This window comes from Tamandua tetradactyla, chromosome 19, assembly GCF_023851605.1.
Source record: "Tamandua tetradactyla isolate mTamTet1 chromosome 19, mTamTet1.pri, whole genome shotgun sequence".
NCBI lineage: Eukaryota > Metazoa > Chordata > Mammalia > Pilosa > Myrmecophagidae > Tamandua > Tamandua tetradactyla.
Window position 1 is genome coordinate 5,920,644 of NC_135345.1, and position 15,098 is coordinate 5,935,741.

Sequence of the window (15,098 nt, forward strand, 5' to 3'; positions counted from 1 at the left end):
TCTTAAAGTTAATCCATTCCTGTGGGTATAGACCTCTTGTGGTCTACCCTTTGATGAGGTTATTTTAATTGAGCTGTGACCAACCTCATTCAGGGTGGATCGTAATCTCTTACTGGAGTCCTTTATAAGAGAATAAAAGACAGAATAAAGACATAAAAAAAAGCTCCAAGTAGACTGAAATACTACTGGTCAATGAGAGGTATGGGTAAGGGATATGTTATGTATGAGTTTTTTCTTTTTATTTCTTTTTCTGTAGTGATGCAAATGTTCTAAAAATGATCATGGTGATAAATACACAATTATGTGATGCTATTGTGAGCCAATGATTGTACACTATGAATGGACTGTATGTGTGTGAAGATTTCTCAGTGAAAAAAAAAAAACAGAGAAGCTCAGAGAAGCTGCAGGGCAGGATACATACAGATGCTAAGAGAGACAGAAGCTAAAAGAGGGAAACACACAGAAGCTCAGAGAGGAAGCCAGTGAAATCAGAATCTGGAAGCAGCAAAACCTGGGGGAGAAGGGAGAGACCAGCAGAAGCCACCATGTACCTGGCCATGTGACAGAGGAGCTGCAGGTCACCAGCAGCCAGTCTTTGGAGAGAAGGTACTGTTCTGCTGATGCCTTAATTTGGACATTTTCTCAAAGCCTCAGAATTGTACATTTGTAAACTAATAAATCCCCATTGTAAAAGCCAACCCATTTCTGGTATATTGCATTTCATCAGCTTTAACAAACTAAAACAAGGATTAAGACCCAATCTGATTCAGTTGCCCAGAGCTTAGCTAAAAAGAACACCTTCAAAAGGTCCCATGTGCAATGGGTTCACCCCTGCAGGAATGGGTGCTGATTAAGAACATGTCTGTCTGGGTGCACAGCTCCAACTCCCACAAAGGCCTTGCAGGATCTGGCCCCACCAGCCCTTTCTCTACCTTTCTTCGCCCTTGCTCACTCAGTCTCTCTGAAGAGCCCTTCTGCTGATCCTTGGACATACCAGGACCACCTCTGCCCTAGCTGCTCCCTCTCCCTGGGTCTCTTCCCCCAGATGTCTTCTTGGCTAACTTCCTTTCCTTCAAGCCTTTGCTTAAATCTCTCCTTCTCACTTAGGACTACTCTGACCCCCTCCTGACCGTGCCTTCTCATTTTACCCATAACCCTTATCACTTCTCATGTATATAATTTGTTGGGTTTATTATCTGCCTCTTTCCACTGGAAAATAAGCTCTTTGAGGACAAAGGACTTTGCTTTGTTGACAAATGAATGTTTATCAGTGAATATTTTTTGAAAGAATGTATGATGAGAAATATACTTACGGACCTAACACAATGCTTGATATATAGCAGGCACTCAGTAAGTGAATTATCATGGCTGATTTGCTGTCAAAAGAAAAGAAACAAATTCCAGCAAAGCACAAGGAGGCAGCGTGCCCTAAGAAGCCCAGGTGTTCCTCTTGCGCACAGCCTCCCCTGAGAACAGACTCTCCAAGCAGGGCCTGCTGCTGGAGGGGAACCAGCCAGCCTCTGGTGCATGACTTGTGGAGTGTTCAGCATGGATAGGCTGGCCTCCTGTGGCTCCCTTCAGCCACATCTGCAGAGGGATCCTATCTGCTGCATCATTTGCAAACACAAAGGACAACCTCAAGAGTAAGCGCAACTAGAATTAGAGACACAGCTCTAACCAAGGTCTCCACTACCTCCCGGCTGCTATATCAACAGTTTGTGAGCCCTAGCTGGGTAAAGCAGGTGTCAGAAAGGAATCACAGGCATCCAATAATCAAGGGGGTGAGCTGCTGGAAATCCACCTCGTAGAATTCACAGCCAAGGAATTTAAAACGTTAGGGTGGCGGGGATCAAAACAGGGTCAGAAAACCCATGGCAGCGTGGACAGTACTTGAGACACCTCCTCAATCCTGAACTAGCAGAAATGGGAGCCATCCTGCCAGTCTCCTTGCCAGCTAAAAACTCCTGCTCCTCTACCCTTAAGGCTTCCAGGAGGCACCTGTCAAGGGTTCTGCTCTGCAGCAGGCCTCCTACCCCCACAGCCAGCTGGCCGGAAAGGCCAAGGGCCTCATGACTCAAAGCTGACTCCAGCCTTCCTCCTACGCGTTCAAAGGCCGGAGTACTTCCACCACTGGGGGGGAAGAGGCCTGTCCAACGCGCCAGGCCACAGGGGCTCAAGGAGGGGGGGGGGTGTTGTCTCTCCACCTTCTTCCCTCCAATAAATGGACGACACCAGAGAGCAAACTTCTGGCCTGCTTTGCAGCTCTCCTCACTCCTCCTCCCACCAACACTGCCCCAGTTCATCTCCCTCGGCCCTCCCGGCCCGGAGTGCCCCCTCTTTCCAATCATGGTTTAGCATCTTTTGTAGAAGACTCTGTGCTTTGGAGCTGGTGTTGAACTCACAGCCGTGTAGCATGCAGTCTGTGCGGTGAGCCTCTGAACCTGCGTCCAGCAGGACAGCCCACATGGTCCCTACTTGCAGGGCTGGGCAAGGCTTTAGATAGAAAAGGGAAAGCACCTGGCCCAGGGCAGGCCCTAGGGAGGGGCAGCTCCACCCCTAGGGGAACGCTCAGAACAGCAAACCAGATTTAACCCCTTCTCATCACCACTCATCCGCTCTGTTATCCTACCCTCTGAGTCTTCCATGTCTTGAGTCTAAATGTGGTCCTCAAAGTTCTGCCTAATCTAGGATTCTGCCCACCCTCCAGGTCACCCACCTCCCTCTGCTCTCCATCCTGAGCAGCTCCTGCCACAGGGCTTTCCAGAATTGCTGCTCTGATGACTGCATGTGCTGGTCTCTATGCCTAAGACACACAGCTCAGCCTCTGCTCTCTCCAGCAGGAGAGTCAGCCCTCTCTTCCAACCGTCACCATACCGTCTGGGTATACCCACAAGGGCCTCTGGCACTGGCCTGCCCACCTTCCTATTGGCTTTTAGTGTCCTGGCACTTAAAGAGTGCAACACCTTGATCAGATCCCTAGCTCCTTTCATCTTCTCATCCTGTGAAGTACAGACCTCAGCTCATTTTGTACAAGAGGACATCTCACAGGTTGAGCGCCAACTTTTCCCAAGGCTACACACGAGTAAAGACTGGGTCAAAAGAGCCCCCTGGGAATGGTGAGAACGGGGAGAAATTCAACTTCCCCAAGTTGAATTCTTGATATTCTTACAAGCAGTGTGGACAACCAAAGCTATAGGCTGAGCCCCCAGTCTTGGGGTTTGTTCATATGAAACTTAACCCCACAAAGGATAGGTCAAGTCTACTTAAAATTTAGGCCTAAGAGTCACCCCCAAGAGAGCCTCTTTTGTTGCTCAGAGGTGGCCTCTCCCTCCAGTCAACACAACGAGCAGTTTCACCACCCTCCCCCTCTCTGCGTGGGACATGACTCCCAGGGGTGTGGACCTTCCTGGCAACATGGGACAGAGATCTCGGAATGTGCTGAGACTCAGCATCAAGGGACTGAGAAAAACCCTAGAATGAGCTGAGACTTAGCATCAAGGGATTGAGAAAACCTTCTCAACCAAAAGGGGGAAGAGGGAAATGAGACAAAGTGTCAATGGCTGAGAGATTCCAAACAGAGTCAAGAGGTTATCCTGGAGGTTATTCTTATGCAGCAAGTAGATATCATCTTGTTATTCAAGATGTAATGGAGAGGCTGGAGGGAACTGCCTGAAAATGTAGAGCTGTGTTCCAGTAGCCATGTTTCTCAATGATGACTGAATAATGATATAGCTTTCACAATGTGACTGTGTGATTGTGAAAACCTTGTGTCTGATGCTTCTTTTATCTACCTTGTCAACAAAGGAGTAGAACATATGGAATAAAAATAAATAATAGGGGGAACAAATGCTAAAATAAATTTAGTTTAAATTCTAGTGATCAATGAAAGCAAGGGGTAAGGGGTATGGTAGGTATAATCTTTTTTTTTCTTTCCTGTGTTCGTTTTATTTCTTTTTCTATTGTCTTTTTATTTCTTTTTCTGAATTAATGAAAATGTTCTAAGAAATGATGAATATGCAACTAAGTGATGATATTGTGAATTACTGATTATGTATGTTGTTTTATTTTGTTTATTTTTTAATTAATAAATAAATTTTTTTTAAAAAGATCAATTGTTCATAGAAAAAAAAGAGGCCCCCGGCTCTCGGGCACCACAACTACTGCTCCTTCCCAGGTACTGCAGCAGCACACAGGCATGTACACATGCACATGCACACACACAAGTGCAGCACACACCCAGCAGCAGCTCACGCAAATAGTAGGTATTTCTGTAGATCCCTAATGCCAGGTCAAAGGCACCAGGAACATTTAGAAAACAGATTTTATAGAAAAGTCATATTTACAATGTTTGCTTCATTCCACTAGTGCTAATTCTAAAAAGGTCAAAGCTGTAGAAAACTACAGACACAGAAAAAAGTATGGAGCTGAACATATCTGCTATGTTTGTGCTTTCCATTCATGTCTGTTTCTGCCCCACATGATCCCAACACCCCTCAGAAGTGTGAACTTACTCATATTTTGTAGCTAAGAAACCTGATATTCAGAGGCTCAACCCCTGCATCATTTTTTTAATCCCTTGGGCAAGTTACATAACCACCCCTTCCTTAGTTTACTCATCGGTAAACTAGAATTAATAACAGTACTTATCTGAATTCATCAATTTTCAGTGCAGGACACAGAAACCACCTACATATTTTAAAGAGAAAGGGATATAACTCAAGGAACCAGATGCTCCCCAAATCACAGGAAAGGGTGAAGCCGTCGGCTCTAAGTGGACCCCCGAAATGGCATCTGGACAGTGCAGAACTGAGGTACAAGAGAGAATCCACCTCTGTGGGTGAACTGCCAAATTCAACCACAACACAGGATCAGACAGCTACTGCCACAGCTTCTTGGCCAAAGGCTAGTGACCAGACCCCAGAATGCAGAATCCAGGCCCCTCTTCTACCACAGCTGTCTCTAACCTAGGAAGGTGGGAAAGGGATGCAGGGATGATGGCACAGGAAAAAGTCACAGACATCAGTCAAAATGGACAAAAAAGTCTTCGCCTAGCCTCTGCTTCACATCTCTCACAGATGGGAGAAATCAGCAGTGCCAAAGTCACATCTAGAGCCCCGGCTGCAAGGGACTCTGGGAAATTCATTTTTAACTTTTGCCTCCACTACCAGAAGGCAGCCTTGAAGGAAGGCAGCCTGGAAGCTGATCAAGCCACATCCCCAGGCCCTGCCACACCACACCATCTCCTATAGCTGCTGAAGATTAAACAAGACACCAGGTTAAAGCACTGTGAATCTCATCTGGGACAGGGCAAGCACTAAACGCAACCTGTACCCCTGCATCAAGGTCTCTGTCTCACAACAGGGGCTTGCAGCATGTCTCCTCAAGGGCCTCCACCCTGCTGGGAAGCTAACTCACCTCCCAGAAAAACATTAATGAATACATTTCTTCCTTAGAACAGCTCATATCACCTTCCCAATAATCAAAGCCCAGAAGCCTAGAACAGGAATCCAACTTTTGGCTGAGCATTCTCATAACAAGTAAAAGTATCCATCAGAAGTTTATTTTTCTTAAGCCAGTGGTTCAAACTTTTTCACAAGCAGAACCCTTTTTCTTAAAGTTCATCTCCTGTGCAACTCAAGTGGTAACAGAAGGCAGGGCCAGGAACCCACCTGTACTCTGGGCTTGTGCTCTTCCCAGAGCTTTATCTGCATCCTCTCCATTAACCCTCACATCCACTTGTTGGGGAGGCGCAGTTAACCCCATCTCACCCAGGTCCACCCTGGGGATCAGAGAGTAAACAGCTTTCCCAAGGTCACGCGGTACAAAAACGGCCGAGGTGAGGTTCCAACTTGCACTTCTGCAGCCCCAGATCTCAACCACCAAACTCTTCTCTCTCTCTCTCTGTCTCCAAATTACAACTTGGTGCCAGCATGAACCAGGTGGGGATGGAGCTCCAAGTCAGGAAACAGACCAGAAAAACTCATCACTGCAGTTCTTTCTACACAGCCAGGTACACCACACCTCCTGGTTTTCCACAAGCTGCTCCCACGGCTGGGTGACCAGCTGTGCCCCCAGGCCTGCCTCTGGCCCCCTCCTGCTCAGCCTTCAAATGCAGTGCAGGCAGTGCTCTTCAGAAAGGACACTTAGCACCAGACAGCCTCTGTTGAGAGCCTAGGGAAGGTCTACATAGCAGACAGAGTAGTGGTCAAAGCCAAGTATTCCCATCTCCACCAGAGTGGATGAGCAGCTTTAAACCCTGGGCTCCATGGAAACCAAATGTGTCTCCTATGTAAAGCAAACACGCCAGGACACATGTCCCCAAATTCTTCTTGCACCCACCATCCAGGTTTCCAGATAAGTACACTGCACTACACTGAGTTCACTGGTTCCCTTAACACAGCCCTCTCTTCTATCCAAGGGGAGGGTGCGATTCAAGTGATATCACATTTGTAAATTTCCTTCAAGGAAGCAATTAAACAAATCCCAACATTACAACCTGCTGGGCCAGTGGTTCTCAAAGGCTGGGTGACTTTGCCCCCTGCCCTACCCCCACCTCCAGGGGCATATGACAAAGCCTTGAGACTGTTTTGGGTGTCACAACTGGGGAGTACTCGTGGCATCTGATAGAGGGCGGCCAGGGAAGCTGCTCAGTGTCCTGCAGTGCAAAGGGCAACCCCCTCCCCCAACAAAGAATTACCCCAGATGTCAACAGCACCAAGACTGAGAAGCCCTGCTCAAGACCAGGGTAAGAACAACAGAAAGCTGCATTTTAAAAAGTGGCGATATTTCTCTCAGAATCACAGACAGCGTGCCAGGGGCTTGGCCTATTCAGCTCTAACCTCTTGCGGATGTGCTGGGCTAGGAGAAGTGAGAAGCCCCCAACTGTAATGGCCCTGCCCTTCCCCACTCCACAGTAACCCATTCAGGCTCCCATGGGGTCCTGGCTGCCTCCCCCACCAGACTGCCAGATCCTGGGCTCGGAAAGGGGCTTACTACAGTCTGCATGCAGGAAGGAACGAACAACCAAAAGGGAGCACTGGGCCTGCCGCTTCCACAGAGCAGAGGTCAGGAAGGGCCCAGACTGGGGCTGCAGCCAGGCCCTGCCCAGTCCCCTGGCCACCCCCCTGCTCCTGTCTCACCTAGGCCATTCTCCTCAAGCTGTCAGGGTCACAACAGGTCTGCTCCCTCAGGTCACAAGTATGCTGACCCCCCAACCCCTTCCCACAAGCCTCTTCACCTAGAAAAGCCTTCTGTGATACTGCCACTGACTCAGACAGGGCAAGGAAAGCAGAAGAGCACGAGGGTGAGGGCAGTCACTTAGGCCCAGGGGACAAAGTAAAGGAAAAGATGAATCCAAGGCCTGGGCGGGGAACCCCAAAGAATTGGCTCTAGCCCAGCCTTGCTCTCCACTTGAACTTAAGTTAAGATCCTTAATGAAAATTCAGTCCATGTCTCGGGAACAATGAAATTATCTAAAATTGAAGGGAAAAAAAAAACTCAGCCCAGAGCCCATGTCCCTCCTACGTGCCAGCCCGTGGGCAGTGTGACTTAACATTCCCTGGAACTCAATTTATTCATCTGTAAAATATTTAGTGGCGTCCAAATATTTTTTGGGACAGAACTCTCTTCCCCTTCAGGAGAATCTAGGCTGAAAAGGCTAACACTTTAAAAACTCCAGAACAAGAAACTCCAGTACACCCAACCCACTCTGGTCTCTGCCTCAGATATGCAACCTGCTTCCCAAAAGGGCTTCACAATAATAATATTAGTCACCAAATGAGAGTAAGGAGAGAAGAACCAAGGAACAAAAGAAAGAGAAGTTTATTTTCTGTGGCACAGAGCTGAGAAAGATTTTCAACAAACAACGGCATTAACATTTATCTGCAGGAAGAAAAGCACATGGTGATAGTGTTTCCTTACAAAGGGGAAGAGGTTCAGACACAAACAACTCAACCCAGCCACAGCCCAACAAGACAAAAGGGGCAGCCGCAGAGCAGTAGTGATAATCCCAGCAAGGAAGTGAGACCTGAAAGCTTCTTATGTGTCAGGATCTGTGCTAACCTTCCCACTTACTAGTTCACCTAATCGCCAGGGCCATACCATGGAGAAGGCCCCCAGCTCCATCCTACAGACAAGACAGGTGAGAGGGAAAGCATGACAACAAGGAGGAAACAGAAGGGGACAGCAGCTATGGTTATCCTGGACTTCAACACAATAGGCTACTTTTTAAATAAATGCTACCTTGGAGACAAGAAAACAGAACAGAGAAATGAAACAACTCATTTGAGATCACACAGGCAGGTGATGGCCACGAGGTCTGCTCAATTCCAGTGTCAAGCTCCTTCCTCCACACTGCTTCCTAGCCACCGCCACTTTAGGGGGAGTTCCCAAATTTGCCAACTATCCCAGGGATTTTGAAAACCTGTTTCCCAGGCCTTCTCCTTGCCTTTCTGAGTCTGGGGATCTGGCAGGGTACCTGCAGTCCCAGACTCAACAAGCATCACAGGAGACACAACCAAGCAAGGGTGCAAACACTGACCTGAGTACAGGGAAGAGGCCAGCAACCCAAGCCTAAATCACAACAATGTTACATGAGGGTCACGGCCTTAAAGGGATAGTGACAGTTTGCTTCCTTCTGAAGGCCAGCACCAAGCACCAAGCTCCGAGCACAGAACTCTCCTCACAGAAGCCAGATACCTGCCTATTCCGATGCCGGACTGCTAACCTGCAGCCCTGTGGGCATGGTGCCTTCAGCCTCTCTTCTTTGTGCTCTTCAGTTCTCATTCACCCACTATCTGTGCTACACGGCACATTAGAGAAAAAGATGCCCCCACACACCCTACAAGCCACACCCCACATCAGGGATCATTTCACAAAGGATCAGTCTTAGACTCAATCTGAGAGTGTGCTCACACCTAACCGAAGAAGAAACTGAGTCGGCAATCAGGTGGCATGTGTGCCCCCACTCTCAACGCCAGGCACATGAGTCCCGGGCAGATTGAGAATCTTAAAAGGACACCCAAGGCTGCAAAGTGTCCAACATGGACTTTGTTTGGGACATGGGACGGGGCAGCCAGGATCCATGGCAGAAATGCACTCACCTGCCAGGTGAGAGCCCGGCACCCTCGGCAGAGCAACCAGAGGACAGAGGGCCACTCTCCAGAACATAATCTGCCAGCCCCCAGGCCACTCCTCACAGCACCTCATGATCTGAGAGTTCACCTTTGCTCATATTACTGACTGCTGTGTTCATGCCACCACCCCTAAACTGAAAGTCCATCCCAACATCACAGCCTGCAGCCAGTACTGTCCCAGTGCCCAGAGGAGGGTCCAGCACAGATTGTGGGTGAATGAAAACTGAAGAGCAAAAGAAGAGACAGAGGCTGAAAGCACCGTGCCCACAGGGCAGGTGAGCAGTCTGGAATCAGAACTGGACAGGGCCCTGTGGAGAGGGAACGGCATGGCTTTACCTCCCAGCCAGGTGGGTGTGGGTGGCTACAGTGCAGTGGCCCAACCTCAACAAGGAAGCCATGGCTAGATCATAAACCCACAGCACAACTGTGCAGGAGTCAAGGATAGACATGACCAGGGAGCTGGGAAATGCCTGGAGTCCAGAGCAAGGGGACTTTGCAGGGAGCTGGATACCCAGGTATGTCTGTGGGGACTGGAGCCAGAGATGTGGCTCTGTCACTCTGCAGTCACCCTGGTCAGCACCCACTGCTGGGCCCGAGACGCTCAAGCTCCTACTATAAAGGGAATAAACCTGCAAAGTGATGTTGCGGTCATCTGTGGGACACCCTCAGTCACAAGAGGTCAGAGCTGGGAAGTGACCACAGACTATGCAATGAAGCCAGGGACACAAAGAAGTAACAGGTGGCAGCGAGGAACGGAACAGTCGACTCATGCACTGACTAGCCCCACACGAACTCTCAGGAGTATCTGGGTGACACAGTGCCTGGCGGACAGGGCAGGAAAACACAAAGCCAGGCTCATCACTGGTGTGACTTCAATTACTGAGTTAGTTCTTCTAGAGAGGCAATCATGGCATTACCTTGTAAAGAAGTTACTGAATGGTCCCAATATTTTCAATTTATTCCCCTCCTCATTTTCATCAATGCAGTCCCGCTGGGGTGTGTCACTGGTCTCCTTGATGGAGCTCAGGGTGACATCGGTGAACTGTGGGTCATCATCGTTTTCCAGGGTCACAATGGCACTGGAGCTGCTCGTGACCACAAGGTCCAGGATGTCCTCATTGCTGATGGACAGTGTAGTGGACAGCTCTGTGCCCAGGCTGGACACACTGCAGACAGAGACATCATCACTGCGGTTCAGAGCCTTGGAGGTGGGGCTATACAGCTTCACCGCATCGTAGCCCGTCCTGGGAAACGTGGAGGACTTCCGTACACTCTGTTCCCGCTCGTGGCTGGTAGGAGCTGGGGCTGCACAGGACGGCAGTGGGCAGGCACTCTGGAAAGCTCGCTCAGGGACGAGCTCTGACTCAGACTGCTTCCTCTTCACGTGGACCACGCTGCAGGGCACAGGCTCCGGGTTGCCAATCTCCAGTGTAGGTATGCCCGAATCCACGGACTTCAGGCTGTGCCGCTCTTCTGAGGCACCGAGCTGTAGCCTGGGCCCATAATCAGGCAGCGAGAGGGACCTGGGTGCCTGGAGAGTCAAGCTTTGAAGGTTCTGAATACGGTTTCCTGGCCGACTGTCCAGAATGCCCATCAAGGCTACACCATTTGTAGAGGTGGAAAAGTTTCCATCAGTCATCTTGGTCCAAGGAGAAACTAGCAAGACACAAGCATGGGAATTCAGTCAGTGCACAGAAAACCCAAAGACATTCCATTCCCGGTGCCTGTCCATGCAAAAAAACCCCCAAAGACATCACACTCCTCAAACGCAGCTCAAATGTTACAGTGATCCTGTTAAAAGAAACCCTCAAGAAAGCCCTGCACGCCCAATTTTTGACTCAGGACAAGAAATTAGAATTTTAACATAAGTCATCAAGATTAAAATATAGGAAGATAACTGAAAGGAAGCATACACGTAGGGTAAAAATAAATGAAATCATCTTCACCATCATTGCCGTCACTCTGCCAGTCACGTATCTGACCCCCGGACAGCCCTGGGAGCGTAACAACTGTGCTGGGCAGAGAAAGAATTTACTATTATCATCATTATATAAACAGGATATCCCTGTTAAAAGTCTGTGAATTCATAACCCATGCATACATGAAGGTTCTGCTCGTCCTGCAATAGCACAGTATTAGGTTCTACCACCAAGGAGAATCCACTGACCTCTGGCCATCTCCCATGCAAGTTTAACAGATTTGTCAAGGCCTCCACAAGAGCCAATCACTTTGAGTCTCTTTCTCTTTTTAACGCAAACCCTGGCCCGGGTGGAAAGGATCATGGAAAGAAAGGCACAGGACGTCCCTGGATCTTGGGTTCCTCAACATTAACAATTAACACCAACAACAGTCCCTGCTCCCCAAGTGCATATCACAGGCTGGCACTGTGTCCAGCCTCTCCATCTGCTACCTGCAATCTCCACCACACCCTGCTAGCTCAGTGGCTGTGTGTCCCCTTCACAGACCAGGGCACGAGGACAGGAAGATGATCAGAAAGTGGGCTGTGCAGGTACTAGGCCTGGATCTGACTCAAACATGCTTACTCTTCCAGCTGCTACATAAACTGCCTAAAATAATGGGTTAATTTACACCATGTAAAATGGAAAATCAATTATAAATGTTGTTCGATTTTTAAATGGATTATTTCTTTAGAATAAAAATAATTCTTTAAAAAAGACTCCTAGAGGCCCTATATATTCCTCTAGACTGTGAACACCAACTTTCAGACTCCTGGGACTTACTTAACACAGATTTGTTCAAATAAGTTTTTGTCCATGAATGTCTCGGCCACCTGGGCAGAAATTGGAGTTAAACTGTTCAGGACTCTTAAAGGCTCTTCTGCAAGTCTGAGGAACAGACCTTTAACTTTCACTGACCAAAGGTAGTTATGTTTAAAAGGTACAGGTGGGACAATTCAAATTAAGGACTTCCAAGGCATGGGGGGGTCTCCCCTCACAAAAAATGTTTCAGCAACATTTAGCGAATTATCAAAACTAATCATCATATGCAAATGTACTAAGAAATGATGAATATGCAACTATGTGATGATATTAAGAATTACTGATTGTATATGTAGAATGGAATGATATCTAAATGTTTTGTTTGTTAATTTTTTTAATTAATAAAAAAAGTTTAAAAAAACTAATCATCATAACACCTGTGAAGTAATTGAGAGGCGAACAAGTCAGGGAGATATTGAGACCACTCAAGGAGGTCAATATAATTTATAATCTCGATTATTAACAAATGAAACATTTGCTGAACATTTACCAGGTGCCAAACAGGCTAGGTGTAATCCCAAGCTTTGGTTCTAATCTTTACAAACCTGCCAAGCACAGGGGAAGAATCCTGAGATTCAGAGAGGCTAAGTAGCTCACCCAAGGTCAACAGAAACTGGATTCAAACCAGGTCTGACATCCAAGCCCATATGAGGTGTGCTAGAGGGCTTAAAAACACAGGCCTATCCACACTTTGTGACAATTGGTATGCTGAACCAACTTAACAATGCTTATACTTTTTTTGTAGGTATGCTGGACTTCAACAAAAAGTTTTTAAAATAAGGATAAACAGGGGTACGGTAAAGGGAGGAGAAGAATGCAGGTTCTGGAGGTAGACTGCCTGGGTTCAAAGCCCTGTTCCTCCAATCACTAGCTGTGTGACCTTGAACTGGTTTCTTAAATTCGCTATGCCCCAGTTTCTCTTTTTCATTGGGCAGATGACAAAATTAGGGGAAGAAATCCACAAGAAGACTTTAGGCTCATACCTGGCACAAGTTCAGCCTTAGAGATGTTGGCAGGAGTTACTCTTTCCTGGAGACCCGACAAGGCCAACCAATGCAGCCCCACAACTTTAGCAACCATTTGCATAAACAAACCTGATACAACCAGTCTATACACACCTCCTCACCCGTATAGCTTCTTCCTGCTGCTAACCTCTCTCCTCACACCTGCTGCATGATAGTGACTTAGCTCTGGGCCTCAACTTCCCCATCTATAAAATGAGGTTATTAGCCAAGCTGTACCATTCCTGAGAGCCCTTCCAGCCCCACAATCTAGAATTCTAAACAAATCAAGCCCTAAAGAACTTTCTTTAAACCTACTCCTAAAACAAGCAGTAACTCACGCGTGTGCACACACGCACACATATTCTCTCTCACTCGCTCGCTATTTCCTAAAATTCTCTTTTACATACTCTCTATAAATGTCTATTTTGATGACAAATCTCCCAAGCCTTAAAGACCACCACAAGCATCCACCATGTGCTGGGCTGACATCCCTATGCCGAGGCTGGGGTGTGCAGGTCAGTAGATGGGGGTGAGCAGAGCTAGGGGGGGGAGGTCTACCCAGTGGGGGAGACAGACTCTAAAGCAACAGGCTGGGTCCTACTGTCAGAGGGGCTTTCAACGGAGCACAGGAGAGGAGTCAGCCTGAAGGAGAGGAACACACCCACTGCACGGAGGCAAGGAGGGGGGAGAGGGAAGAGGGAAAGGGCCCAATGCAGAGGAACCACATGGACAAAGCAGGACACAGGGGATCAGCTGGAAGCCACGTGAGGCGGCTCAGCCCCTGAATGTGAGGCAGGTGGGCAGGGGTTCAGCACACAATTTAACAAATGTGGATCAAGTCCAACTCATGCAAAGTGCTGAGTGGAGACCCACCGGGACCTGCGGGGCCACGGAGGACGCTGAGGTGAACAGAGCCTGTTTCAACAACCAGCCTCTGTCTGAATGCCACCTTTGCACCTCTCCAGCTGGGTGACTCTGCACCAGTTATTGTACCTCCCTCAGTCTAAGTTTTCTTCATGTTTCCCAAACGACAAATTCACCTGATAACCCTGCGTGCCAAGCACATGCCAGGTTTTCTTTGGGACTGGGGACACAGCAGAGCCCACAATCTGGATGGGCCAAACATATATGACAAACAAGACAGCAGTTAGCCTTGAAGTTGGGGGAGGCCACGGGCACCCAGGGTGGGCAAGGGGATAAGAGGCTTCCTGGAAAAAGCCAAAGCCAAAACCAAAGTTAAAACGTGGGTCAGTGGCAGACGAGCCCGGCAAGAGGAAGTGTCCCAAGATGGCTGTGAGACTGCTATAAGGACAAGCCCAGCCCACGCAAAGACCCTAACAGCACCCGGCACACAACCCATCCTTTACAGTCAGCAGCCGTGGCCACAGGGTGCTGATATCCCACAGACACCACCTGCCTGTCACAAGCCCTCGGGGCCCCTGCCTGAGACCAGGAGTAGCTCCCAGGCTGGTCTCAGCAAATAAAACAATCAAGCCAATGCCCAGGAGCCTCCACGGGTGGGAAAAGGCACGAGTGCCTACAGAACCTTCCTAAGCAGAGCTTCCAATTTACGCTGCGGAAACCTGGGCTCCGTGCAACTTTCATACTGAAGCGTTCCCCGTGGTCTGGCCAAGACGTGATCACTGCAACGGGCCACCGCCCGCGCCTCCCGGGGGCTGGGGACCCGAGTGAGAAGGGCCGGCCCGGCCCCCGCGGCTTTGCGCCACGTTCCTTCCTAGAGGGGCAGTGGGGGGTGGAGGCCTGGGGAATCCCCGATTCCTTCTGAGGACAGCTCCCCACTGAGCTCCCCACTGAGCTCCCCACTGAGCTCCCCGAGGGCTGCCGGTGCAGCACGCCGCGCTTCGGCCTCAAAGTCCGCCCAGCGCAGAGGGGGGTCTCCGACCCGGGCACCACGAGGCCAGTGGTCGGACGATCTGCCGGCCGGGCGGGTGCCGCTCCGAGCCCGGGCGCCCCGCGCGCAGGCACCTCCCGTCAGGGGAGAAAAACTTCTCGTCAAGTTCCGGAAAACGAGCGTGTCACGGCGAGCGTCTCGTGGAAGGGCCGACGACGAGAGACGAGCGCTCGCCCTCCCCCGCAAGCCCCGCGCGGTGCCCCCTCCCCCGGGGAAATCCCGCCCGCTCCCCTGGGGCCTGAGGACGCGGCGGCCGCGCCACGGGGGA

At 49.3% G+C, this 15,098-nt stretch overlaps 1 protein-coding gene across 4 annotated transcripts in view; it reads right to left on the reverse strand.

Moving 5' to 3' along the window:
• TBC1D14 (TBC1 domain family member 14) overlaps positions 1-15,098 on the reverse strand; it is a 126,321-nt gene that overhangs the window by 110,568 nt on the left and 655 nt on the right. For all 4 annotated transcript variants that reach the window (XM_077136340.1, XM_077136339.1, XM_077136342.1 and 1 more), the window contains exon 2: positions 10,052-10,790. In XM_077136340.1, coding sequence (XP_076992455.1) covers positions 10,052-10,773 — 722 coding nt within the window. In that variant the 5' untranslated portion in view covers positions 10,774-10,790. The remainder of the gene's footprint in view (positions 1-10,051; positions 10,791-15,098) is intronic.